At 42.7% G+C, this 26,402-nt stretch overlaps 2 protein-coding genes across 4 annotated transcripts in view; one reads left to right on the top strand and one right to left on the bottom strand.

The window, feature by feature from the left end:
* The window catches only part of SWT1 (SWT1 RNA endoribonuclease homolog), a 37,049-nt gene extending 34,389 nt beyond the window's left edge, over positions 1-2,660 (top strand). The window contains exon 18 of the mRNA XM_059821823.1: positions 2,527-2,660. Coding sequence (XP_059677806.1) covers positions 2,527-2,632 — 106 coding nt within the window. The 3' untranslated portion in view covers positions 2,633-2,660. The remainder of the gene's footprint in view (positions 1-2,526) is intronic.
* Positions 2,661-4,770: 2,110 nt separating this feature from the next.
* Positions 4,771-22,902, bottom strand: IVNS1ABP (influenza virus NS1A binding protein). Of its 3 annotated transcripts, none has more exons than XM_059821625.1 (15): positions 22,864-22,902; positions 15,903-16,150; positions 14,429-14,555; positions 13,928-14,097; positions 13,766-13,841; positions 12,827-13,000; positions 12,327-12,452; positions 10,837-10,944; positions 8,547-8,673; positions 7,834-8,058; positions 7,575-7,696; positions 7,257-7,383; positions 7,038-7,169; positions 6,698-6,871; positions 4,771-6,215 (listed from the first exon to the last, which is right to left on the bottom strand). In XM_059821625.1, exons 3-15 carry the CDS (start codon positions 14,537-14,539, stop codon positions 5,962-5,964), a joined length of 1,926 nt encoding a protein of 641 aa, XP_059677608.1. In that variant the 5' UTR covers positions 14,540-14,555; positions 15,903-16,150; positions 22,864-22,902; the 3' UTR covers positions 4,771-5,961. The 3 variants fall into 3 exon arrangements, with proteins under 3 accessions (XP_059677608.1, XP_059677610.1, XP_059677609.1); XM_059821627.1 differs by having other exon boundaries at positions 14,429-14,551; XM_059821626.1 differs by lacking the exon at positions 22,864-22,902 and adding an exon at positions 16,576-16,813.
* Between the last annotated feature and the right edge of the window lie 3,500 nt (positions 22,903-26,402).

Genomic DNA, 26,402 nt, shown 5'->3' with positions numbered 1-26,402 from the left:
TCATCAGGAGGAGGGATGTTCTTTCATCAGAGCAGCTGTGCCAGTGCTATAGGTTATTGCCGGAGAAGTGCTATACATTTAGACTGTTCTTTGTGATAGAATTCATCTCCCGCTCTGTCAGGTTGATCTGCCAAGCTTATGGTACTTGTGAGAGCAAAAAATACTGGGAGGGTGGTACAGTGCATATCCTTTTAAAAGCATCTCTTAGTTTGAATTGGATTAAAAAAAATGTGTATATATATTAAAAGAACTTGATCAAGTGAAAAAAAACCTAACAAATCCAGCTGTTGGATATAGTTCTGCAGTGATACAGGCGTAAAGAAAATAATGTGTGTAAATCAGTGCTCAGCATAGTAAAAAAAAAAAAATTCTTCCAGTCTGGCAGCCCTCAGGCTGCACTTGTGTGACTTAACCCTGTTTTTTTTTTTTCCTCTTTTTTTGAGTACCACCTTTTAAATGGTCTTTTGAGAAAGTATCTTTCAGAAAACCAAAGTTACAAGATGTTTTCTATCTAATCAGGTTTAGAGTCTTCTTTTGAAACAAAAGTCTAAGTAATAAATCAGTGTAGGCAAGAGATTTATTTTGTGTGTAAATACATTCTACGTAAATCTATGAAAGACAGTTTGAATTGAACCTTCCAAAGTCCCCATTCTGTCAAGAAAGCTGATATAAGTGACCTTTCGACGCTGATTATTTTTTAAAACTCCCTTTACACAATATAATGAAAAGCAAAAAGTAAGAAGGAGCGCTGCAAAAAAAAAAGGAAAAGGAGTTGTGGTTTGGCTGTTTTAAGGTGTTTGTATAAAATCTTTGGGTTCAGCAGCTTTAGAGCAAAAGTCACTGCTGCTACTTGGGTTTTACGGAAATTGGCTTTTTGATCATACACATCACAATGGCATAGTTTGTCTTTGGCCATATCCCTTTTTAGTTAAAAATTGTATTAAATTGTATCTTGAGTCAGGACAACTGGTTTCAAGCTTTGTAGCCACTTTCCTAGTAGGAAAGCAACAAATAATTCCTAGTACCGGCTCCCCCTCAGAGGTTACGTTTGGTTGCAAATAGCAAAGAGCCTGCAGAAATCGCCCAGCGGATAACGCCCAGGGCGGCTGCTATTCCCCGAGTGCCTCCCGTGCAGAGGGGCTACCGCGAGGCTGCAGGCGGGCAGGAGGGATACACGGTGCCTCTTCCCCGGGGGGGTGAAGGGGAACTTTTGCATCGCTTGCACATCATACTTGTACAAGCAAGAACATAAATATCTGTGCTAATTGTTTAAAATGCATGAGGTCATTTTTTTTTAAACTCTTAGACTGCTTAAGCTGCCTTAACTGTGTTGATTTTTTTCTCCCCAAGTGCAATAGCAAATACGTTTGCAAAATGCTCTAGCTGAAGTATAGAAATGAGGATTGGTTTTTTTTTTCCTTGCTGTTTACCATTTAACCGATTTTACCATCTGATTCCAAGTTCAAATAAAAAACCAGTAGCAGGTATTTTGGCAATTTTACTGCTGGAAAAAAGGCAAACTCTGCGGGGAAAACTGGTCAAACTGTGTGAGCAAATAAAAATGCAGCAGGGCTGCAGTGGTTCAGTGTCTGCACGTGATTTTATGAAACTAGGCATGGAGAAACAACATCCTGGATCTGGTTGTTTTACCAATATTTGTTAACACGCTCTGAGGGATGGAAGCTTTGTTTAGCTGTCTTTCAGAACACTGACGTTGGAAAGGTTTTGCGTGTTGAACTTGAGGGGCTGCTATTTGAAAATGCAACACCAGTTGCCAGCCTGCCATATGGTCCAACCCAGGAGTCGCTGTGGTTACTGTAAATGCACGCTTAGGGGGGATTTTGTTCCCAAAAAAATGCCTCTTGCGGTGTTTTTTTCTGAGTGCAGGTGTGCCATACTGAGTGTGTGACCACAAGTCCCTTTACGAGTAGCCAGTTGAAACAATAATTCACTTGTACGAGCATAAGCTTGTAAAATATTGTCTGACTGGTGACACTCCGCCAGAAACATTACAGGTGTGGGGGGAGTGCGAGAGGACCAGGCCTAGCTGCAGATTGAGGTCGGATTAGCCCAGAAGCCTGACCTCAAGTCTCTGAGCGTGTTGTTAACTGTGGATAGAGCTCGTTTCTATCTGCAACACATAAACCTATAGGAAATGTATAGCTGACTTGCAGCTTAAACACAGTCAGTAAAAAACAGTTACATCTTCTGTTCGTTGAAGGCTGAATTTTGGGTTGAGAAGCCCGAACGAATGTTTGCTGTGTGGTTCTGGGATTGCTCCCTTTTAAAGCTGCGTTGCAGGGTGCAGCAGTGGTTAGCCAGCTCTGTAAGAAACTTGATCTTTTGCAATGAAGATAAAAATACTTCTGGATTTCCAGAGGTGCTGAGTATTCTCTGCTTTTGACGGAGTTAATGCATGGCATTAGAATCCCTTTGAATTTTGTTTTAAAGGAATAGACTGAAAGATTCCTCTCTATAAACTTGGTCCGTTGTGTCCTGCTGACCTTTGCATCTTCTCTTCCCTAGGGAAAGGCTCGAAGTTGGATGCTGCCAGCTGGCCCAGCTGGAGCACACCATGAAGCAGTGCCACGCATCGGTTCACGTGGAAGCCAAGAGCAGGGGCTGGCTGTGATGCCTGGGTCAAGGTTTGGAGCCGCCGTGCTCACCCCCTGCGTGCCTTCTCCTTGTCCAAACGAAGTGTAACTCCTCTGGGCTGTGGGGGAAATATTGGAGGAGCCAAACATCTGCCGCCTTTTTTCTCGACGGTGCTGTTTTGTATTTGAGTTGAAAGGAAAAAACAACTAGTTTCATATGTACATTAAATGTCAGAATTTCTGCAAGCTGATAGAATTGTCTCTCAAGTGAGGGACTCGGGATTGATGCAGCTGGCTTGATGTGCTGGGCCACTGTTCCGAATTCCAAGCGTTCGTGGTAGGAGCTGGGTCTGTTAGTGGCTGTACGGGAAAATCCATGTACGGTATTTGTTTTGCTGGTACTTGAGATGCGATAGGTGAGAAAAAGGAACGTATTGTGATACCTGGGGCTCTGAAAGGAAAGTGGCTGAATACAAAGCCAAATACCCGGGACGCTCGCTACCCCTATGGACAGGAAGGACTAAACCACAGCTGCAGTGTATGTATCCTATGTAGTGAACTGCGTAAGACTTGAGAGGATATGGAATGGGGTAAGAAAGGGATCGAGGCTCTTATTTTTTTTAAAAACCAAAACAAAACCCCCACCCTCACGCAGGTCTCTGTCCCAGACCTCTTTTCAGAGGCAAGGGCTGTTTTTCCTTTGTTAAAACACCTACATACAGCAGAAACCTGCTACAAACTTTCTTTGGGAAAACTCCTCAGCCTTCTCTTTTGCCACTGTCTCTCATGACGGCATGAGGGGTTTTTCCCTCTGTGGGTTATGCCCCTTGACTTGCCTCGTCTCTGCTCTCCAGGTGACATCTCTAGTTGAATGTATCCTTTGTTGCTTTCCAGAACTGCTTTAAGTCCATGAAACTTTCTAAAAGCCATTTTCAATGCTGCTGTGGCCTTTAAAGCTACCTCTCCAATGTATGTATTTGTACAGAGATGAGATGACTGGCAGAGTTCTAGAAGTGTTTATTTTGCTATTAACTTTTTGATGTCTTTGTAAAATCTTTATTGTAAAAATGTAATTTATTGTTACAGTAAATGGCAGTTAATTCTACGTGGCAGTTTCTTTGAATAGCTCTTTTTTTACTTCGCCCAGTTACCGTGGATGCAAGTTTAGTGCAGTTCTGGCCCCCAGACACTTGAAAGTCAGAGAGAAGGGGTGTGGTAGAGCTGCTGTTGGAGCAAAATTCATTTTAAGGGCTATTATTTCTATTCACGTTGTTATCCTGCAGGTGTGGGGTAAGTACGTTGTGCTCAAAGAAGCTTATGTTGGCAATTTGCATCATAAATCTGGGAAGTGTGATTGACTTAAGTACGCGATGTCTGTCTGTCTTGGCTCACATCTACTTTTGATACACTTTAGGGAAAGACAGCTGACACAGATTAAGGTGAGTACTTTGTATTTTCTTGTACTGACTCTCCCTGTTGAAATGCACCCAGCTTTACAGCTTGGAATGATGAGTACATCTCTTTGGTCTGATGTTTTCCTACTCCAGGGTATAGGTCTGCTCATGCCCCACTTCAGCAGGACCGCCTTGTGTTCTGTGGCGTGACATACACTGTGGCAGAGCTCTGTTAGTAGTGTTGGGATCTGCCAGCTGTAGCTTGTTAAGACCTGAATCAAAGAGCAAAACCAGGACTCTGATGGTGACTGAAATTAGTGACATCACTGGTGGCTTCATTTCCTAAAGCTACCTGATTAACGCTGAGCAGATCAAGTTTCTTACAACAGTATGGGGTGTTTCTTTTTGCCACAGTGTTATGCACTTTTTTTCTTCAAGTTCACTCAGCCTTTCCTCATCTTGCCTCTGGAGTGCTACGCTTTGATTTGCACAGAGCTTTTAGTAAAGGGATCCTGAGAGCAGCCTGAGACAAGAGGGGCAGTGCTCCAGGAGGCGGGTGCTGCCCGCTCCGCGACCTTGGCACTGTTTTCTGGAGGGTAACCCTCCACTGGCAGGCAGGAGGGGTACAGGGCACTCCCTCCCCTTCTCCAGTTCTACTCAGCCCAGACTTGAGCTGGGCGGGGGGACAGTTAAATATCCATACATGTGAAATGTCTATTTTAATGTCATAAACTGTCTTGTTAAAGAAAAGGTCACAAAGACACGGCACAGCAGTCCAGTGGTGCAAGGATTTCCCAAATGGTACCTTTAATGTGTTTGCATCAGCAGCAAGCAGCCCGTGCTCGTTTTGGCACCAGGAATTAGATGTGCAGCACTACCCGTTAGACACCAAGCCCTCCTAACCAGCCTTTCATCCATATGAATAGAGAAAGTGAACTAAAACATAGTACTATGAGCACATACGAAATCAAGTTATTTGTGTTCTATTACACTTTCAGCTTGTAAGATTAGAAAAACAAACTTAAGACAGGTACTAGTCAGATGCATACATTTTCATTGCCAGCTGGAAAGTTTAAAAACCATGAGAAAAACCCCACATGTAAGTCTTTGTTTTACAAACGTCAGCTCACCCATAGTACCAAAACTGCTGTACAGAAAGCACCCCCTGCACCTTTGTCAAAATATTTGGAGCCAAAATAATCTTCCCATCCTAGAAAGTCACAGCTATGTTATGTTCAGAAACTCCATTCAGCTCTGCGGAAGGTGTTGCCTGCTAAGTTACCAGAGTGCAGCAGAGGCAGAAGCGCAGAAGCTCACCTACGGTGGCGAAGTCGTTCTCCCACTCAAGTCTCTATGAACTCCAAGGTTGTCTCTTTGCTTCAATAACCGTTTATCTGCCATTTTTGTGTCAACAGATAAAATACTCTGCCGAGTATATAAAAACTGTTATAAAAAGGCAATCATAAAAGATAAGGTATTGGCAGGCATGTCAGCTTTTTTTAATAAAAAAAATAGCCATTGCATCTATTTAAATAAGGCTTCTTGTTACCAATTGTTCCAGTTACTGAAGGAAAACAAGGCCTGATGAAAAAAACGATCCCCCGAACCTCACACTTCCTGCCCCAGGAACACATCCTACAGGAAAAGTCATTAATGTGCAAAGTGACAAAACAAATGCTGGGGGAAGCTCCTGAAATGATATGCCCAGTCTAGTTTTCTCTTGCATTATCTTCAAAATCTTAAAAAAAAACAACAAACAAACCCCAAAACAAATTCTAAAATACACAAAACCCCCTTCATCTTGATATTCTTTCCAAAACAAATATGTACAGCACATTAATATGCAATATGCAAAAGCTCTGTGTTGCTTTTGGCAACATCTATGCCCTCCCCAACCCTATTCACATGTGTACCTCTACTGAAACACAATTACATCACTAAGCCTGTTAGTTTGAAAAGGAAATTTAATTCACTTAAAACTTGTAAATTTTCGTGTAGGGGCTCCATTCGTTTGACTCTGGATTGTAGACTTCAACTGTGTTCAAGAATTCATTGCCATCAAATCCCCCAACTGCATAAATAGTGTTTGCCACAGTCGTAATGCCAGCGTTGCTTCTGGGCGTAGTCATGCTCCCCATCATCTTCCACTCGTTCTTAGCGGGGTCGTACATCTCCACGCAGCTCACCGCGTGAGAGCCATCGAAGCCGCCGCCAACAAAGAGTTTTCCTATCAAAAGGAAACAAAGTGCATGTCTCATTGCTAAGCACCAGCTATGTCGCCAAACACAGCCTCCTTTCCGGAGAGACCGACCAAGCCAAAATGAAGGCATTTCAGGTTTTCCATCAGAAACCTTTGCCTCAAGGTCTGAAGTCACAGTATTCACCCGCTTTGGGTCTCCTGCTCATTAGAGCTGATTGGAAATTATTTCAGAGTAAGCGCAAAGTCCAAATTCAGACAGATGCAGTTGCTGAAGCTGCATGGTGATGTTTTGAAAAGAAAGAGGGGGGTGGAAACGCCCCGAAACAAAAACAAGAGTTAAGTTTTTTTTCTTTCTGGTTACAGTTATTAATTAAATGGGAGACACAGCCAGGTTCTTGCTATATTGTCTCCTCCCTGAGAAGGAACACAGCTTTGTATTCTACTTGCACTGCAGCTTAACACGAAAAACTCCTCAAGCCTAAGAGGTCTGCAAGCCTGCGGAAGCCTACCGTCACGAACAGCCACTCCGGCTCCTCGTCGAGCCACGTTCATGGGCGCAATCAGGGTCCAAGTGTTGTTCTCCGGATTGTAACGCTCCACGCTATTCAGGCAGTTCCAGGATTCTGCTCCTCCAATTATGTATAAATATCCACCCAGCTCACACACTGCGGACTGATGCCTCCCTACAATCACACACTGGGAGTTACAGCCCAGCACACAAGTCACGCACTAACAGTATGCCACAGCAGCTGAAATTTAAACACTTTTTTTTGTTTGGTTTGGTTTTAAACCTGCGGTTTTGCAATTGCCCTTTTCCCCCCTCCCTCCCAAACTACACCGCAAACTTACGGATATTAAGGGGAGCACAGCTTGTCCAAGATTTTGTTACAGGATCAAACACATCACAGTTCTTAAGTCCCTTTTGGCCATAAGGATCTGAACCACCAACAATGTACAGTTTTCCATTCAGGGCACATACTCCTATTCATACAGGAAAGAACAGTAAGCAAGCTAATAAATGATTAAATTTAAATAAAACCAACAGTCAGCCAACTGCAGCTGTGTTACCTGCATTGCAGCGATTGGTTCTCAGCTCTGGAACAGGAGTCCAGTCATCTATTTCTGGCTCATACATTTCTCCACAGCTCAAGTCATCTGAGTGACCGTTTGACCCACCCACGACATACAGCTGCCCCTAAACAGAAAAAAGCCCATTAAAAATACCTGCCTCACGTATAAGTACACAACAATTCCAATCATTAGTGCTGTAGTAAACAGGTAGCTACAATTAAGCAACTTCTGTTACCATTTGGTGAAGTTTGCCCTATTTGTCCCACCCACATTTAGGTAATGCCACATTCCATCTGATCTGCACCCACCACACACCATTAGAACCGCCATCTGGAATCGAGCTCTTGGCGTTCTCATCGGTGCGATGAAAGTCCAAGCATCCTTTTGCGGATCGTAGCATTCCACTGTGCGCAAACACTCCTCTCTGTTATATCCACCTAAAAGCAAAAGGTTAGAGGATATCACGTTCCCAAAGACCAATTGCTTTGATGTTGAAGAACAGAGTTACGAAGCCACTGTCCCCCCCGGCCCCAACCGAACAAGTTGTTTAAAGAATCGTCACTATTTCTTTTACCTGCAGCGATGAGCTTGCCGTTAAGTTCAGCTGTGCCCAGTCCAGAGCGAGCATACTGCATTGGAGACATGGGCTTCTCTATGACATCATTTGGTTGAAGCTCAAAACTGAGACTCTTCAGCAGTCGCGGCGTGCTTGTGGGAGAGCTCTGAGGGCTGTTACGGCCGTGCAGGAATATCACGCACAGCACGCCATCCAGAACAGCAAGACACAGGTAGGTGTTACCTGTCGTCAGGAGAAGAGGAGAGACCACCAATATAATAAAATTTTAGGTGAATTTAAGTGAATGCCGACTGGGGTCTTCCGATTATGCATCTCCCCTTACAAGTGTGAAAACTATTTTTTATGGTTACTAGTTCCAAGGTTACTGAAAAATACGAGAAATAGGAGGAAGTCTCCTCGCACGCACACAGCAAATAGCTCTGTTAATTAATTAGAGACTGCCTATCTCCTTAGGACCTTCCGGGTAAGTTATACACACCGTGGGATTTGGGAATGCCCTGTTGATAAGGAATCGAGATGTAAGTGATTTGGCCCCAGTGATGTTAGAAACAACCCACAAATTACTGGGCTAATTACTCGACTTGCATCATCAGTAAGAAAAAGCACTTCTGCATTTCTTGCAGATGTTGAAGGAAATCCCCAGGGAGCGGGAGGCGGTAGGCACATAACACCAGACGCATCTTTTAGACAAACCTGCCCCAGTTACTCACTTGAAGTTTTCTCTGAAGCAATGATTTTCCACTCGTGTTTAGGACTCTGAACAGTAGCATTTGGAGAAAGACTTCCAGAGGAGCTGCTACTAATCTGCTTGTGATCATTCTCACGTGGTGGCTTCTTCTGCAAAATCAAAAGGCAGCTACAGAAACCTAGCTGGAGAACTACACCTCCTTCTATACCTTTGCTTCTCTGAGCTAACACACAACTATTCAAGAGAACACTTTGTCTACCACCTCCGCAGAGCGTCATTTATAGCACACCTAGATTTTCAACAAAACATCTTGCCTACTCAGCAACAGTGGCCAAAAACCACCCTTCATCTTATCTCGGTACTCATTTCATCCTGTGACCGCACCTTTGTACTGCTGCTGTCTGACCAGAAACCAGCTCAAATTCCTACTAGAGAGTATGCGTTACTAGCAGGATTTTCAAATGTAAGGAAAAACCTGCATCCATACGGAGAGAACTGATCTACAAACTAGAAGCCTCACTCGCAAACTCTGCTTCTGGAACTGGAGTTAATTATACAATGCTATTTGGAAGTGAATTAACTATTCTCTTCATTCCCTGAAGACAAATTAATTTCGCCTCAGTTCCTCTCTGTGCTCAGATTAGCTGTTTCTTGGATTTTACTCCCTTGATACTTCCCACTAGCAGGAGATTTCTGCTTTCTTTTCTTCTTCAATTAAGTTTATACTGTAGCTTACATTATTTTGCTCAATTAAGAAAAACCCCAAAATTTCACATTTCAGATTAGACTGCACAGTTGTTTGGGTTGTTCAGGCTTTTTCTGAATCGTAAGGACCAAACACAGAAAGTTAACCTTCTGTCTGTTCTGTGTAGCAGCAAAGTTTATGACCACAGTACCCAGTCTGCAACGCTTGCACAGCTCCCTGGAGTCTGATCTCTATGGAAACTGTCGTAAGGTGTCTGAAATACATCGTCTAACTCAGATAACCTTACACGGAAGGGTTGGATTGCTATACTCAGCTCACCACGAAAACCAATTCATCTGTGGATAGCATTTTTGTTACTTCTGAACCTTCACGCAATTAAAAGCTCATTCTCTTATCCTTAAATCACCTCAACAGTCACAGAAGTTACAACTTCTGTAACTTAAAAGTTACAATTTTTCCAGAACTGTCATCTATGGGTTTTCTGGTGTTAATTCTCTCAACTGTTTGGAATTTCTAAAGTTGGCAATTCTTATTTTCAGAAAGGATTTAAAAAAAAAAGAAAGAGTTGAGAACTCTTGGCCTTATTTCTAAAAATGAACTTTTTGAACATTCACCTCTCAGCTTCCAAGTATTAAAAGGAATAGTATCCAAAGGTGGTGAAATCTGTGAAGGCTTACTAAAAACACTTAAGAAACTGGAAAATTAGCTGGCTTTTCATCTTCCTCTCTTCTCACTTCTAAAATCCATGTTCCGGGATAGAGAGTGTTTTACACAAACATTAGCTAAAAATTTCAAGAAGTACACTTTTGTATCAGCACATTCCACTGTTATGAGTTAAAATATTACAATATATTTGCTTCTAACTCAGTGAATTTAAACAACCTTGATTTGTATAAAGCAATTGATAATTTACATCTATTAGCCCTTGTTTATTCTTTGTTTCTTAAACAGCCTCCATTGTGCTAAGCCATGCGTTTTTCAGGAGTTGAGAATTATTATACCGTGCTAGAACTAAAAAAAAAAAAATTAATTATCAAATCTCAAAAAGCACAAGACTGATTTGTACACAGTCAAAGTATCGGCTGTCTCTAGATCAGAAGTTACCTATTGCTGCTTTTTTAAATCTCTCTTGCGCATTACCAGTGCAGCTGAACAAAAGGAATGGACGCTGGCAGCTGAAGGATTAGAACTTACGTCTGGAATCTTTTTCTTTGCCAAAACGTAACAGACGCATAAGTCATTCCCCACTGCAAGCCAAGCAGTCCGTGATTCTTTAAGTCTCTTGAGTATCTCTGCAAAGCCACAGCTGACTTGCTGCAGCTGACCGCTTTTCTACCTCTTCTTTCTTCCAACAGCCTAAGATTTATTTATTTTGAAGTTGAACCTAAAGCGCTCTGTTTTGCAAAGGCTTAGAGTCAGTCTGCTGAAAAACCAGAAGCAGAGACTAAATCATCGCCTCCAGCAGTTTCGAGAAAGATGCTTTCTCGTCACATAGTTCTCCATTAAAGCTACTGCCGCTTTCCCTGCTACAGTACACAAGACTTCAGGTGTGCTGTAAACTGCTCCAGTCTATCTGGGGTTACCTCAGACTGTCTGCAATTTGTACCTGCACAAACTGAATGTGGTCATCATCACTGCCATACACCTCAGCCTGTCCATCTAGCAGATTTCCATCAAGCAGCTTGTGATCAGCTGAGTAGTACAGCGTTTGAACCTGCAAAAACAACAACAGAATACCCATGTGGCTACTGTCTCCATTGCTACTTAGCTACAGGCAGATTACAAAAGGCAGTCGCCAGCATACTTCTCGTCATCTCATCTCAATCTAGCAGAACGACAAAACTAAAAGGAAGCAGATGTCATGGTGGCAATCTTCAAACATTGGATGAAGGCTCCTTACTTTCTCAGCTTGAGAGAAATCTTCGTTTTCCAAGGACTTCTACTGTTTTTCCAGCACAGAAACATTAGACAAGCAAGATGCACATTAATTTGCAGAATTACACAAATTCACAATCTCATGCAAGCATTTTCGTAACCCCGCAAACAAGTTTTCTGCTTTGAAAAACACACACATTTATCTCGATCAAAAAAAAGTTCAAGAGAAGCCAACAGTGGACTCTAAGAGAAAGGTATGGGGATGAGGGAAGACAACACAAATTTAAGTTCTGAAGGAAAAACTGCTGTCCACAACTAAACATCAGATGCAACTGTTTCAGTGAAATGCATCTGAATTTCAACATGATCAAAGCTTTTAAATTGAGTTTTTCCAAGAGGAAATATACACTCAAGAATATATGACAGTATCAATGTCTACTTTTGCCTATACAAGTGTTGCCGAAGACCTATCGTGCTTGTAATAACAAACTGGGGAAATTTTGATGTTTCATGGGTTTTTGTAAAGTCCATTTTCTCTAGCCAATTAAAAATTTAGATTCCCCGCTCATTTTTCCATTAAAAACTGCCCAGCCTACATCTAGTATTAGTATTCACGAGTAAAGCCATTTAATAACACACAATTTAAAAGAATGTATCCTGTAAAGGAGTAAGTAAACACCATTAAATCATCATCATCGTTCTCTGCCCACAGCGGATTTTCTTAGGAGAACTGGGGCAGGACTGCTGCTTCTGTACGTGTCAATACACTTGAGGTTTCTTCTTGGTTCTTCAGCCTTGGTATCCTAGTTTTGTTAATAAACCTATGGGGAGATAAATCAACGGGGAGGAACAACCATTAGAAGCTTTTACCTACTTTGCATTTACAAGCAAAACCTGCAAAGGAAAACATCAAGAATCTACGGCAAGTTTCAGTACCACCTCCCCAATTCTAAAGCAAGATACATGCCACTTTGAGGTTACTATACAGCACATAGTGAGCAAAAAAAGGAAAGCGGAAGACCAGACTGAACAGTTCATTCAGCTCACCTGAACACCCCCCCAGTTTCTCAGCTTAGGGGTACCTACAGTAAAATTTAAATTCTTTAGGGTCATAGTTAAAAAAGTGAAAAAATAAAAAAAATAAAAGAAAAAGGGATCATCCTTCACATTGACTTTTTTTTTTTTTAGAAGATGTTTAATCCCATTTTCTTAAAGACTAACCTCTTCCATTAGATCTTCCAGGCTGTCTCCGTTCTCCCAGATGCTGCGCTGTACCCAGTTGATTACCTTTGTGTACAATTTGCCATTGCTGGGTAGGCCAACATTGTCTTCCAGCATTACTTCAAGCTTGAATTAGAAGAGGAAAGGATTATTTACTCTATAGGTATTACCCTTGTCTTTGTAGCATACTGTACTTTACATAGTAAGCATTACTCTTCACTTTACTGCAGAACAAACACCATCTACGAGGAGCTTTCAAGCCTATGCCACTGAAATTAGGAAGCACATTTAAGTACTACTGCAGTTATTCTTTACGCTTAGAAAGGATGATAGTATGTATTCTCTACAGTTAAGGTTCAGAGTAGTATGAATATTATACAGATCCAGAATTTTCATGTTGTTGGTAAAAGTCAGTACTCCCAAGTTTTCCTACTCCCAAAAAGGAAGCCATAATAGTTGCTCCTTGGGTTGCTTTTTGGAAATCATGTACTTGAGCTAACCTTTAACCGTGGAAGTTTGAGAAATTCTTCCTGTTCTGAAATCTGTAAAAGATGTTCCTGAATGTAGCCATCGATCTTGTTCAACAAACGCGAGTCTCCCATACAACTTGCAAAGTTTCGGTAAGAGATGCAGCTCTGAACATCCATCTTGGAGAGCAAGTAGTCGCCACAAACCTTTTAAGAAAAAAGGCTGCATCTTAGTTTGCAAATAGACAAAAGATTTTTATACGCTTAAGTTATCCACCCCAACATACAGCAACAGCTGTTTTCTAGCTGTGGAATAATGACTGCCTGTTGCCATCCCCCCGCATGCTAGAGCGGTAAACGAAATGTTGCCTTCCATAGGAATATGCGTACATTAAAAGAAAAAAAAGTCATACACTTTTGAAAGCTACTCACATATACACTGAGCCCATGCTTTTCTATTGAGCGCCTGTTCAAAGCTGCTTAACTGCAGTCAAATGAAGATAAGAATCCCAGTTCCCTTGGCAAAGGTATCCCCACTCGCGGCAAAAGCAAGTTCTAAAGTCAAGCTCTACCAAACTTATGTTCAGGAGTGTGTGGATTATTCTTTTTTCACATGTCACTGCCACAGATTTACAGGTTTAATTTATGTCCCCCAACGCAACCAAGCACACCACCGCTTCCACGAACCTGAAGGCAAGGAACCAGCTATGATTCAGAAGCTGTTTTGCTTATACAGGTGCACAAATAGAAAACCGAACTTCAGAGAACTGTTCAGCACAAAGATAAAAGAAGTGGAAGCAATACGGACTGATGTCACTCAAATCAATACAGTGCTAATGAACATCTAAAGATGCTTATCCGCTGAGCGCTTCTTCCGCAGAATCATCATTTTTTGTCTCATTAACACCAAAAAGCTTAATGCTGTCAGCCTGAGAAAGCAGAATGGACTTCTGGAAGAGCTGAGAACTGTACCTGCTTAACTCTCTCCATCTTCAACTTCTTTGCTGCAGAGTATACATCTTTCACCAGTTCTTTATCAGCTTTTAACCTATTAAAGAAAGAAATATGTCTTCATTATTTTGATTTTTTTTAAATTAAAATCTACTCTCTCTAGTGTCTGTGAAAACTACTTACTGAGCAGTATAGGCATAATTCAACAGAACTTCAACAGCTTCTGGATTGAGATCATCGAATTTAACATGGGAAATTCCATGAGAATCACTATCACTATTGAAGATTTCAAACAGGTAGGGACTGCAGCAAGCTAGCACGGCTCGGTGCGCCAACATCTCATGTCCACATACCTTTATTTAAAACACAAATAAGAAACCCACATGCTGGTAAGAATTTTTATAAAGTACATTTGTATTATAATAGCATAAAGGCCTACCCAAATGAACGTCACAGTTCAAATCAATTTTTCAGATCAATACAGTCTCCAATTTACATCAGCAGAAAAAAATGTTAGCGTCACTTCTCTCAAAGTATATCCGATTTTATTTTTTTTTAAAGTATGCATTTTTCAGAAAAAACAGATTCTAAAATCTCAGGCCTCACAGTCAATGAGGCACATAGCTACACGCTAACAAAAAACCCACCGCATTCAACCATCATACTCGGACAGAAAAAAATTACCTGGAGACGGACATCGCAGAACTGACCACTTTTACGTAAGGCATTTAGTTTGGCAACAGATGACTCGATGAAGTTTTCATCTTCAAACATCAAATATCCATTAGGAATCATTTTGGTGTTGGTCTGGCTGAAAAAAGAATGTATGAAGTTTAGAGAGACAACATTTTGGTTCAGTACAGAAGTACTATTAGCACATTGTTTGTAAACAAACATTCATGGGGAATTTAAAATAAAAAAAATCCATGTCAAAAAAAAAGGCTAGAAGAGTACTACCGCTGATGAGTACGTTGCCAACAATCCTTTGGATTGACTGGATTAATGATTTTCAGAGAGCGAGGCCACAACTTTCAACTTATCCACATCACTTCAGTAGGTGGCAACTCCAAAACTACAGGCTGAACCTGCACTAGCTCTGTGGGAGCAAGTTGGAAACCACTGGATTACACAAGAAGCTTTTCTCCCCTCTATAAAGATCAGATTTGGTAGATTCTTCACTATTTTCTGCTCAGTGCGTGAAGTCTGGCATACTGGTCAGCTTCATTTTTTGCACAGACCCAAAAACTAGCTACGTCGAAAAATAAGAACTGAGAATTTAAAGTAACTAGTGAAGTAGAAGAATAGCTACAGAAATAATTTTTGGTTTATTTTTATGAGTAATGACTTAATTAAATATTTTAGAGTAGCTGGAAGTCATGAAAGAACACTAGCACCAACAAAACAGAAAGAATTAAGTAAATTCTGAACAATGACCATGTATTTTAAGTCATCACAAAGCTAAAACAACTTCCCCTGAAGATCTTGCCCATATACAAACATACCACCTCAGGTAAATTGGACCAAGGCTGGAAAAAATAACTTCAGGAAACTGACTTGAATTTGGTGGCTATTTTATAGGTCATTTAATTGATTCTTTTTTTAGCTAAGCACTTTTAGGAAAAGTCCACTTTACAACTAGGAAGCTAATTAAGAATAGTAAAATATGATCCTGAGGTGACCTAATGAATTTGAAATATTAAAAAAAATAAAAATCAAATTTGTAAGTTTGAGCTATGACTATGTTAGCAGTACAAAAGTATACTTTCCTCAACAACTTTAGAGGAAAGGATATGTGAGATGCTACTACTGTTACCAACAACAACTTATATTGCCATCTGAAGTTTAAGAAAATTCTGAGGATCAGATTAAACAAGAAAAAACCCCAAAGAGAAAAAGTGGATAGCAAAAATCAGTAATAAAAATAGCAAGCCCCACACAAACTAATTCTAGCGTCAATCTATTTATTTTAAATTCACTTACTACTGAAAGCATTTGACCCTAAACTGGCAACAATAATCTTACTTACAAAGATCATTATCCATTTGCATACACTTCCATTTGTTGTGTTTTATTTAAAAAAGAACCTCAAGGTTTTAAAGCCACAGAATTTCAGCAAAACTATTAACTATTGTATATGCAGCTAACAGTATCAACTTACCTAGCAAATATATTACTGTAAATTTTTAACTGGGAGATCTTAAAATAATCCAATGGTATCACTGTGTTAAAACAGAGCACTTCTGTTTCAGTATCTTCTGGTAGGGAAGATGTTTGTTGAAATGCAAAAACAGATGTGTCTTTGCAGCTGCAATACGGATTCCAAAACTATCAGGCTTGAAGATGATGTAATAATGTCCTTAAGAGCTATAGACATGAATTTCTTCTGTGATAATCATGCATCATAATCTGCAATAAAAGAGAAGTTATCAAGTAAGGACAAGAGATAGTGCTACCATGTATTTCTGATGAAACTTTAGCAGTGTCTTAAAGTTCCTGACCCAAACAAACAAGTTTCTCTTCACAAAAACAACCTGAAAACTTCCATATTGACACCAATACATTCTCGTGCCTAACGAGAGGTCAACCACATCAATATTTATACCCACAGAGACCAGAGTGGCTAAATTAGTGCTTAGAGAAAAAGTTAGAACAGCTGAATCCCATTTTTAGACAATTCCTTACCAACTCTAACCTTCAGCACTTCCTATATCTAGATCCTTATTGCTTGCTTACACAAGTAGGTAACTCTTAAGTAACACAACAAAAATTATTAAGTTTTAAAAAAGAATCCAATCCACATGCCTCCTACCTTTTGCTTTTCCTGTACTCACCTACTTATATCCTTCTTCTACTGGATGCCTAAAATGGACTGAAGATGGATTAAGGACACGTCTGAAATGACTGGGCATGTCTCCAGTCTCTGGTTCTTCCAACAAAATCTATGAAGTCAGAAATAGCTATTTCTATGATAACTTTCTTTGATAAAAAAGTCTGTTTGCTACCCTGCGAACAGAATCTGTTAAGTTCTGGTCAAGTTCTGCATTGGGGTAGCTTTATCGGGATTCTGCATGCTGGTGGGCTGTTTATGCCAGGCTCTTTTGGGGAGGAGAGAAGAGAAGGAGGAGCAGCAGCGAGGAGGGCACAGGCAACAAACACCCACTCTGGAACTTTCCATGACCCTGATGCTACCTCGGGAAAACATCGATCACTTCATCCACTTGAGTTCCCCACTGCAGTTCCAAAACTATATTTGTATCTACAGATTAAATGCCATATGGGGAATCAGGTTTCCTAAAAATAGGTGCAGCCTGTTTCTCCTCATCAAAAACTCAAAGTCACCTACGTTGTAGGCAAGAGAGCCTTGCGACCCTACTGCCCAGCCAGCGCTCACCCACGGGATCATTTTGGCCGGAATTGTAGCTCCCTTGGTCTCTAAGGAGACCAGCAGCTCGAGCAGGAGGCTTATTCTCAAGAGCGGCAGGGGGCATTATCCCACAACATACCAGCTCCACAGGAAAACTGCTTCCATCCTTAACAGCTTCTGGCCACCGTGAGGACAGAGTACTTCAGCCAGCAGATAACCGGGGAGAAAGAACTGATGTTAATTAAGTTTTGACACAAACACATGCACATAAAGAAGGGAACAACTGTTCCAGAGCAGCAGTGGTGTCTGTCTGTAATAGAGTACCCCCTCATGCAGGGAAGACTATGGGAACAGTACCCCAGGGACTACAACTTTCTACAACACACTTCAATGTCACCATACTTTGCTAGGAAAAAATCTCCATAGAGTAAATGTATGTTCTTTTTATCATCCTACAGGTAAACTATGAAACCAAGCTCTATTTACCAAATATTATTTAACTAAGCATTTGGAAGTCAACACTTGTTCTCTTGTTGCTACAACTGGTACAATCTTCTCAGTTTCTAAAGCAATCCAAACATTTCACTTCTCAGAAATGGAAGCAGTCTGAAGTCCACACTTTCCCCAAAGATTCACCGCAAATGAAACATTCTGCGGTTCAAAGATGCAGAGGTATTATTTCAACACAAGTGTTGCAATGAATTAGCTTGGAAAGAAGTTATAAGAATCTATTGGTAATTATGCTTCGTCAAGACTATCCACGCATGTACAAGAGAATTATCAGCAAGAGACCTGTGACTTTATCATTTCAGATTTTAAACCTTCCATTTCCTTTACAGGAATCATCCAGACACGGCCAGACTTACCTAGCCAAATGCAACTTATAGCAAGCATCTAAAAAGAAAAGTCAAGGGAGACAAGCTGTGGGTTCCAGGCAGGAGCTGCACTGGGTGGTCGGTACAGCGTCAGACCATTCTGGTGAAAAGGCTTGGACCAACCCCGTCACCGCTTGCTTGATTTGGAGCAGAAAGCGACACATCGCACATCAGATTATCCACCTTGCTCACACTGGTTTTAAACCAGCTTCTTCTCAACTGACAGATCTCTCAAAGAAGTCCTCTTGTTAACCGAGTAGAGGTCCATAATTACCAAAGCAAATGAAATGTATATTGCTACCACAGTTCAGACAAATAGGCTATGAGTCTGCTCGCACATCACATTATGCATGCCCCCGTTCAATGTTCATTGGGATTGCTGTTAAATACCACTACTGAGGCTTTGGGGAGATTTCAAGTTACATGTCAACTATTCAAACAATTTCAACTAAATTCCAGAATCATCCTTGTTCAGTTTACGGCTCTGGGCATGTTTTATCACGTTCTGCTGTAATGGAGGAACTTTGTTTCAAGTGCAGTGTTTCAACTTTGCCTGATGTACTTGCTTACGACCTTCAAGACCTATCAAGGACATCCAAAGTAATTTTGGATTGAAGTGGAGGATTTGTCTTTTAAAGCCCTGCTTTGTGCATGAGGTTTTGCATTTATGCACCTAATGGTATTGTCCAATCTGAATCGCTAGGAATTTGCATGGCTTAATTGTTGCCACAAAGTTTCAACACTGTTGTGCGTGAACCATGGCTAATATTACTACTCAAAATGGCATTAAATAGCACAAGCATACTCATTACTTTCTTCATTCTTTTGGGTTTGGTATAGTACTACTAGAACAAAAGCCAAAGAATCAGCCAAAATTCAATGAAAAGCCAAGAATGCTGCATTTTCTACATTAAAGGTTATAAACAGGTACCGCGAACAAATTCCTTTCTTAAATTATTTTAAGCATCTAAAGAGCTTTGTCATTACCTGTCCCCCCGCCCTTGCTTATACTCCTTTCTAGCTCACCACATCAAGACCTGCCAGCAGCTTTTTTTATCATTTTCCAGGACTTTGAATTTTTTAAACCAAGTGCGATGTTCACAGATCACTGTCAGCTAGGTAAAGTATGAAGTCTGATGCCTCTGAAATTATTACTTTTCAAGCACCATCAAAATGCAATTATTTAAACGTGTTAAAGCTGCAGAATTAGCATTGCAGAATGGGAACAACACATCCATTTGAGAAAATTCTTACTTGAGAGCAGGCCTATTTCCTGCACTTATTTTAAAAACAAAGCAAAAAATAACTGATATCTAAACTGGATTTCCAGTCTAGTTTTAATACTGGTGTTGAGCCTGGAGGCACCGCCTTCAATCAAGAGTTGATCACGCTAGGTGTAAATCCTGGCGAGGACTGAGACAGGTCAGAAGCCATGAAGCATTCATGTGGTGTGTTTCGATGATACGGCTGTACCCAAGTAGAGGAATGCCAGTACTCAAATGCCTGCCCAGTTGCTCGATTTAAACATAATTGTGTTCCAGTAAATGTGTTTCCTAAACACTTACTGTTATGCAGATGCTGAAATTTTCATTTGCTACATACATATATGTATCACTGGACCATGAAAGATTCACGGCTCATAAAAACACTCTAAGATAAATTCGCTGCACAGAACTGACTGCCAGAAGGGAAATTTCTCCTTTTTAAACTCATCTTTCCATCTCACTGTATATACATTTAAAGGTGCATATAAGAAGACTCACCTAAATAGCAAGGATACTGAGTCTTCTTATCCTTCACTACCCTAGCCTCTTACATGTATCTTGCAAATGCAAATACTACTGAAATACGATTAGCTCAGTCACAGGAGCAAATAAATGTCATAATTAATACACTTTAAATTCTTAATTGTGTTTAGAATTTAGGATCTGTTAATCCCAACTTTTTTTAAACAGTTGTTCACCACATAAAACATTCCAACATTTCAAAAACCTGCTGCATGATGATTACTGTTGAATTTCTCCAAGACCTACAAAGCATGCCCGTGCCCTAGGACTCTCCACTGCAGAGCCACTTTCAGCAGAGGTACGAGCTGTGGTCTCAGGTGAGGTACCAAGAAGCCAGGTCCCAGAGCCGCGTCCTGAGGCAAAAGTCACCTTGCCCATGACCCAACAACACAGGGAGTATTTATTTTTCACCGCACTGGAGAGCTCTCATCTTTAGTCCATTGGTACTTCCCATGTGCAGTATTTAATGACAAAAAGTAAACAAAGCCCTTGCTTTGTGCCACTTCTGCGCAACTTTTTTCGTCAGATTCAGGTACTACCTCTTCAACTCACAAGTAAAACACTAACTTGGGTGAGATACTTTTTAATCTTTTGATTAGAAGTTGATACTTGTTGATATAATGATGGACACTTGACTGATACTTGTTAATCCAGTGAAACAAAACCGGAATTTAACACCACAGTTGTTGCTTTTTAGTTGCTGTGGGCTTTCTGGCTTTTCACAGCCCAGTTCAGAAGAAATGTAGGTCACACCTACAACTACTCGTAGTCCATAACCTCTATCAGAAGATAAAACCAGATGTCCTCAAAAGTTTCCTTTCATACATTAGCATTTATTTATGGTAAAAAACCCACGATCTTGTCATGTCTGAATTTGCATTTGGGCAAAACATCATGGACCAAGACGTATATCAACGTACTTTACACCACTAAACAGGCTCAACTTCTTTACACTAGTGATTTAAAATAAGACTCATAAAACTGCTATCAATTTTGTTTTGCATATTCACTTTTCAGTGGTTTTCCACTGAAGATTTAGTCTCATTTTAACTATGACTTGGAAACAAAATTGTTCTATTTCACTGCAAAACAACCTCAGTTGTGCTCCCACCCCAACAACGAGGGGAGAGGGAGAGAATATTCGCTATCACCGGTTAAGAATTGAAGGGGAAGGAAAAAGTACTACGGACATTTTCCAAAATCTTTTACATGAAGTCCAAGAAGATGTAATACTTGGACTGCCCTCTATAGAGAGCAAGCCTAGAGAGCTCTTTCAAACACACGTTTATGTATATAAACTTAAAAAATTTATGAGAAGCAGGCTTTATGCTTGAATGTTACTGCTCTTTCAACTACAACTCTCAGCTGTAACACACCAGCCGTCCATTTAGTACTGGCTTCCAATGCTATCCCCCCCATGCTTTTTATAGACTGTTTCACTGAGTCCCAGCACTGGTCATTACGTTCCCTTTCCATACTGGTTCTGCGTTTCCTCTTCTCTTTTTCCACATTACACTTTTTTTTGTCGTTGTCTTTATCTACACCTCTTTTTCTACCTTCTGCCTCACATGCACTCTCTTAGCATCTGAGCTCTTCCCTTCCCCCCCCCCCCCCCCATATGGGTTTCTTTTTTTCTACTAACACACACTTCCCACAGTCCTTCAAACATTTGTCACACAAACAGCAAACTGGTGGTTTTTTGTTTGTGTGTGGCCGTTGTCTCCCACCCCCCATTCTGGGCAGTTTTTGCCTTTCTTACCGTCTCCTGCTCTCCTTAAGCCGAGGAAAACAAAATTAGACCTATTTACAGCAGCTAAAGTACCGTTTCCTAACTGGAAAGTATTCCCTGACTGTTGCGTCCTGTGCTCCAGGACTTAGGCTTGTGGCTACAAAATCCGCTTTCTAAAATTAAACCAATCTCACCATCAAAGCACCACATCCTGCTTGGTTTCTTATTTTGCAGATCCCTGACAGAAGAGAATAAATGTGGTGTCTTACACACCCATCACTGGAAACAAAAAAATCCTCCCCTTCACAAACCACGACAAATAAGGGGAGTGACACAATACTGAATTTCTACTAGTCTATCACCTCTCAGCCTTGCTATCCTTCTCCTTAGCAAATAAAAGCTCTAAAGCTTTCTAAAAAGCTGCTGGAAATTTGTGCATGCAGGCAGAAAATACTGTACTTCTCTCTCCACACCCCCCCAACCTTCTGGTCATTCATACTCATCACCTTTCTCCAGAAGCACTAATGTGGACTGACAGCCACTGTTTTCACTGTATTATCTGCTATTTCCCAGAACTGGTAGAGATGACAGGGAGGGTCATGACATTGGCAACCAGCTGTCAGCACACGCTCTTTAGCCCGAAACGGCTATTTTCTTCACTCGAAGTCCAGGATTTCTGCCATTCTCTTTTTTCCCCCCACTTACTAGAAAGGGTTTCAGAAAGGTGCCAATACGCGATCGCACCGTGGCCTTGGAAAGGTGTGCAGGCAACGCCTGACCTTGGAACAATACCCACCCGTGTGGGGAACAGCGGGTTTTCTGGGCTGGGGGCTACAGCCCCCCCTCCTCTGTGCCCGTGCGGGGCCAGGGCAGCGCTGCCGACCCCCCCAGGCCGCGGCAACCCCCCGCGGGACGAGGGCCGGCAGTCCTGAGGGAATCAGTCAGCCTCGGGCCATCCAGGCCATTTACACAACTTCGCCTCGATAAGCATGGCAACTTGGAGATCCGGCCAGCGTTTGAGAAACCGCCCCCAAACAAGCAACGAAAAGCCGCGGAGCCAGAGGAGCTCCTGCTCCTCCAGCCGAGGGCGCGGGGAGGGCACGGTGCGACGGGCCGGGCCGCCACCGCGGGGCCCACCCCGCTCGCCAGCGGCCCCGGGCCGCCGCCACCCCCTGCGCCAGCGCCGAACAAAGAGCGGCGGGGCCGCGGAGGCGCAGCGCCCGGCCGCCCCCCCGCCTCATGGCCGCTGCCCCCCGCCCCCCACCACGCCGCCGCCGCCGCCCTTCCCCTCACAGCCGGCGCGGGCCGCGTCTGGGCCGCCCGCCCGGGACGTCCCGCTGGGGCCCGCCGCCGCCCCGCCGTACCTGGTGCCTCTCAGCGCAGACGATGCTGTTCATATTGGGAGCCTCCAGGCTGAGGGGGAAGCCGACGCGGAAACGCAGCCCCAGCCCGCCGGGAAGAGAGAGCGGAGGGCGCAGGGAGAGCGAGGCGAGACGGCGGGGCGAGGCGAGGCGCTGCTGAGTGAGGAGGGGGGCGGCGGGAGCTAACCGGAGCGGAGCGGGGAAGCGCGGGCACTGCGCCGATGGATCCGCCGGGGGAGCTGGAGGATCCCCACACCGCCTGCGCGGGCGCGGCACTGCATCCCGTAACCCTCCGCCTCCGACGGGGCGGGCGGGAGGCGGCGCTGAGGCGGCCGGCATCGCTCCGCCGAGAAACAAGTCCGGCCGCGCCCCTCCCTCCGCTCCCGCAGTGGGTCGGGGGAAGGTGGAGGGGGCGCTGCGGCCGGGAGGGGGCGCTGCGGCCGGGGCCCTCCCGCCTGAGGGAGCGGCGGCGGCGGGGCGGGAAAGGCAGCCGGCTGCGGAAGGGCTCGGGGCGGCTGAGGGGAGGGACGCGCAGGCACCGGAGAAGCCGCGCTGGGCCGCGTTTTTACGAGTAACTGCCCCCGCATTCGTTACTTGGAGCTCTCAGCCGCAAGCCCTCTTGGTTCAAAATTCTGTTTTTCAAACCTGATGTTGCCCTTTCTCCTCAGCGATGACTTCCTCTCACCGTTCGGGCCTGTACTTCAAGGCGTCATACCTGCATACAAAGACAGGCACCCACTTTACCACAAAATACCATATTTAATGCTGGAAACTCCCTGGCGGCCTGTCCTGTGTGCGGGGGGGCCAGGCTGCGCTCCGTCCCGCCACCCCTGAATCGTTCTGGGAAAGGCATTTTCCCATCTGGATGAGAAATATCCCCCCAGCTTTTCACGATAAATCTTATCTTACTAGGCAAAGTAGTTTTAAAACATCGCTGCTGATAAACGAGGGGTGTTTGAAGTCTTGTCTGTTTGTTATGTGTTTGCATGCTAGATAGCGTAATGGGTTTCTGATTCATGGCTGGGGCCCTGAATGCTGCTGCAATATCATCATAAATAAAACATGGAGCTGGATGAAGTCTGAGGTTCCTTGCTTGCTTCCTGATCCAGGTCACCTGGAAGGTGGCAATACACTTCCCCACGCTATTTCCCCTTGTGCTTTCTCCTGATTCGGAGGCCGCCTCGGTCAGAAACTAGCTTCAGTGTCTCGGCTGTCAAATGTGTGTGACGTACATGATAATATTTATCCATCTGTCTAACATTCTTCCAGAATCTCGGTAGAGAAGCATATTTCAAAACACTGAAGTTGGATGATTCTGAGGTTTCAAGCAGAAAGCGCTTCAAAATACTGAAAATAATGGTCTTGTCTCATCAGAAGTGAGCAGAGGCGCTAAGCTGTAGGTATGTTCCTCACCTACGCGAATCCCTCCGTCTCTGGAGACATATATGATAGCACAGTGCCCATGCTGCGGCTGGGCCCTCTCTTCAGCTTCTCATTTTGCCACCAGCAAACAGGACAATCTCAACTTCTCACCTCTCTCTGATACGTTTCCACGCCCTCCTCCTTTCAATTTTTGTATCACCAGCCACACCTCAGTGCCTGCCTTCTCACTCTCTGCTTTCTTTTTGAATGAAGCTTCTTATCAGGGCCATGCTAATCAAAGGCGCTTGTGGTAAAGCTGGGAGGGAGAGGGAGGTGAAGACAAATGATAGGAACTATGATCAAATAAAATAGTGCTGGGGATGTTCCTTAATTAAGTAAATCTCAGGATTACGCAAGCTGCTGTTCCAGTATTCTTAGGAAAGGAGATGTCTTTATGAATCATTGTTAATTTTCATTATCAGCCACTGCTAGTGATGTCAAAGAGCAAGCATAGCATCTTCCTGACAGCACAGAGCTAGCAGATGGGTGTTTCCAGTTCTTGTCACATAGATCACTGTGGCAGGGGAACACATTTGGGATTTTGCGAACCGTGGCTAGGCTGGGAGCTCAGGCAGCGTCTCCTTTGGGCCAGTTGCATTCTGATCACCCAAACTCATCTCCCACTGAAAACAAGGTTTTTTTTCTCTGCTTCTTGCTTTGTGAAATTAGTTTGCATCATTAAAACACCATTGTTCCAGCTGAGACGTGACTGTATTTCCTATGATGACGGAACATGCAAATAACTTCTGGAACATGCAAATAACTTTACTTCAATTTGCTAGATACTTTGCAATCCTTCCCAATGAAACTTATGCTAAATCTTAACTGATTTATAAAGAAGAATACTTTATTGAAAGGGACCAGTGGGATCATGCAACCACCAGAGCAGCCGTGATGTTCATTAGGGTCTTACATCTCCTGGTCTAACAGCTGTCCTTCCCTGTAATGGTGTTCATAAGACGTCGAGAACACTTCTTTAACAAAACCACTTCTCTAACAACACCGTGTTTAAAAAAAAATGAATAAAGTTATGCTTGTGGAGACTCTGGATGTTCTGCATACCTGTTGCTTCCCACCACGGCAGATGCAGTCTTTCTAATTAACGAATGGAAAGCCCTCTCCTCCTCCTCCAAGAAAAGCCCTCTTGCTTTTCTTCCAAATGGCGTGCTACTCCTAAATCAGGCAGTTTGTACGTGTCTCTGACTCTGATGTGGCTCCTCTGCTGGTCCCTCTCTCATCATAAGGGCCTCCAGATGTCTCATCTGAAGATCTAATGTCTGAAGGAAGTTATTGCAAGGGCTTGATGTCGTAACATTAAACTCTGCTTCCGCTGAAGCTTAGTCATGAAGACCACTTGAGAGGGGAAAATATTCCGTTTGGTGAGAGCAAAATATGTGCCTTGGATTGCTGCATTAAAAATGGAGAAATTGTAGAAAAAAATATGTTAGTCCTAGAAGTACGAACAAGACCTGTTTTCACGTAAGCCACTCTACAATATATCTTTAAATCTAGTATCACGTGGTGTTTCTCTTCGGACACAGATTAGTATAGCTCAGTGAAGTACAGCACCTGAGCAAGGTATGGTACCAGTCGAGGATCTGGTTCAAGGTTTTCTTTTAAAAAGAAAATTGTTTTTATGAATGAAAAAAAAGTTTTGTGAAGCCGAAAACAATTTAGTGAAACATCATTTATTACGTATATATTTAAAATATATCTATCTGTGTATTGCAATTGAAAGTCACTTGTGTTCTCCATAATTATCACATAGACCAATCTCCTCATTTCATAACTTTTCCTTGCAGCATTTTGGAATGGGTTTTGGTAATTCATTATAGTTGCAGAAATCCTTGTGTAGAACATGTTTTGTCGGTGTCTTGGCTCTCAGAGTCCTTAGCAGTGACATTTTAATGGTGTTTGGGGTGTAGAGGCTGTGTTGGAATTAATGATCTGCGTTGGACGGTTTCCTGTAAATTCTGGCATGTCATTTGCCATCTGGCTGTCTGATAACAGCTATTCCGAGGAGGGCAGTTCGTCTCCTTTCCTTGCCTTTCCCTATCCTTAGGCAAAGCAATGATCATCTTGGATGAATTCTTTACTTAGGAGTAAAGACTGTAGGAAAT

The sequence above is a fragment of the Gavia stellata genome, chromosome 10, assembly GCF_030936135.1.
Source record: "Gavia stellata isolate bGavSte3 chromosome 10, bGavSte3.hap2, whole genome shotgun sequence".
Classification (NCBI taxonomy): Eukaryota; Metazoa; Chordata; class Aves; order Gaviiformes; family Gaviidae; genus Gavia; species Gavia stellata.
This window is presented reverse-complemented; position numbering and strand designations above follow the sequence as displayed.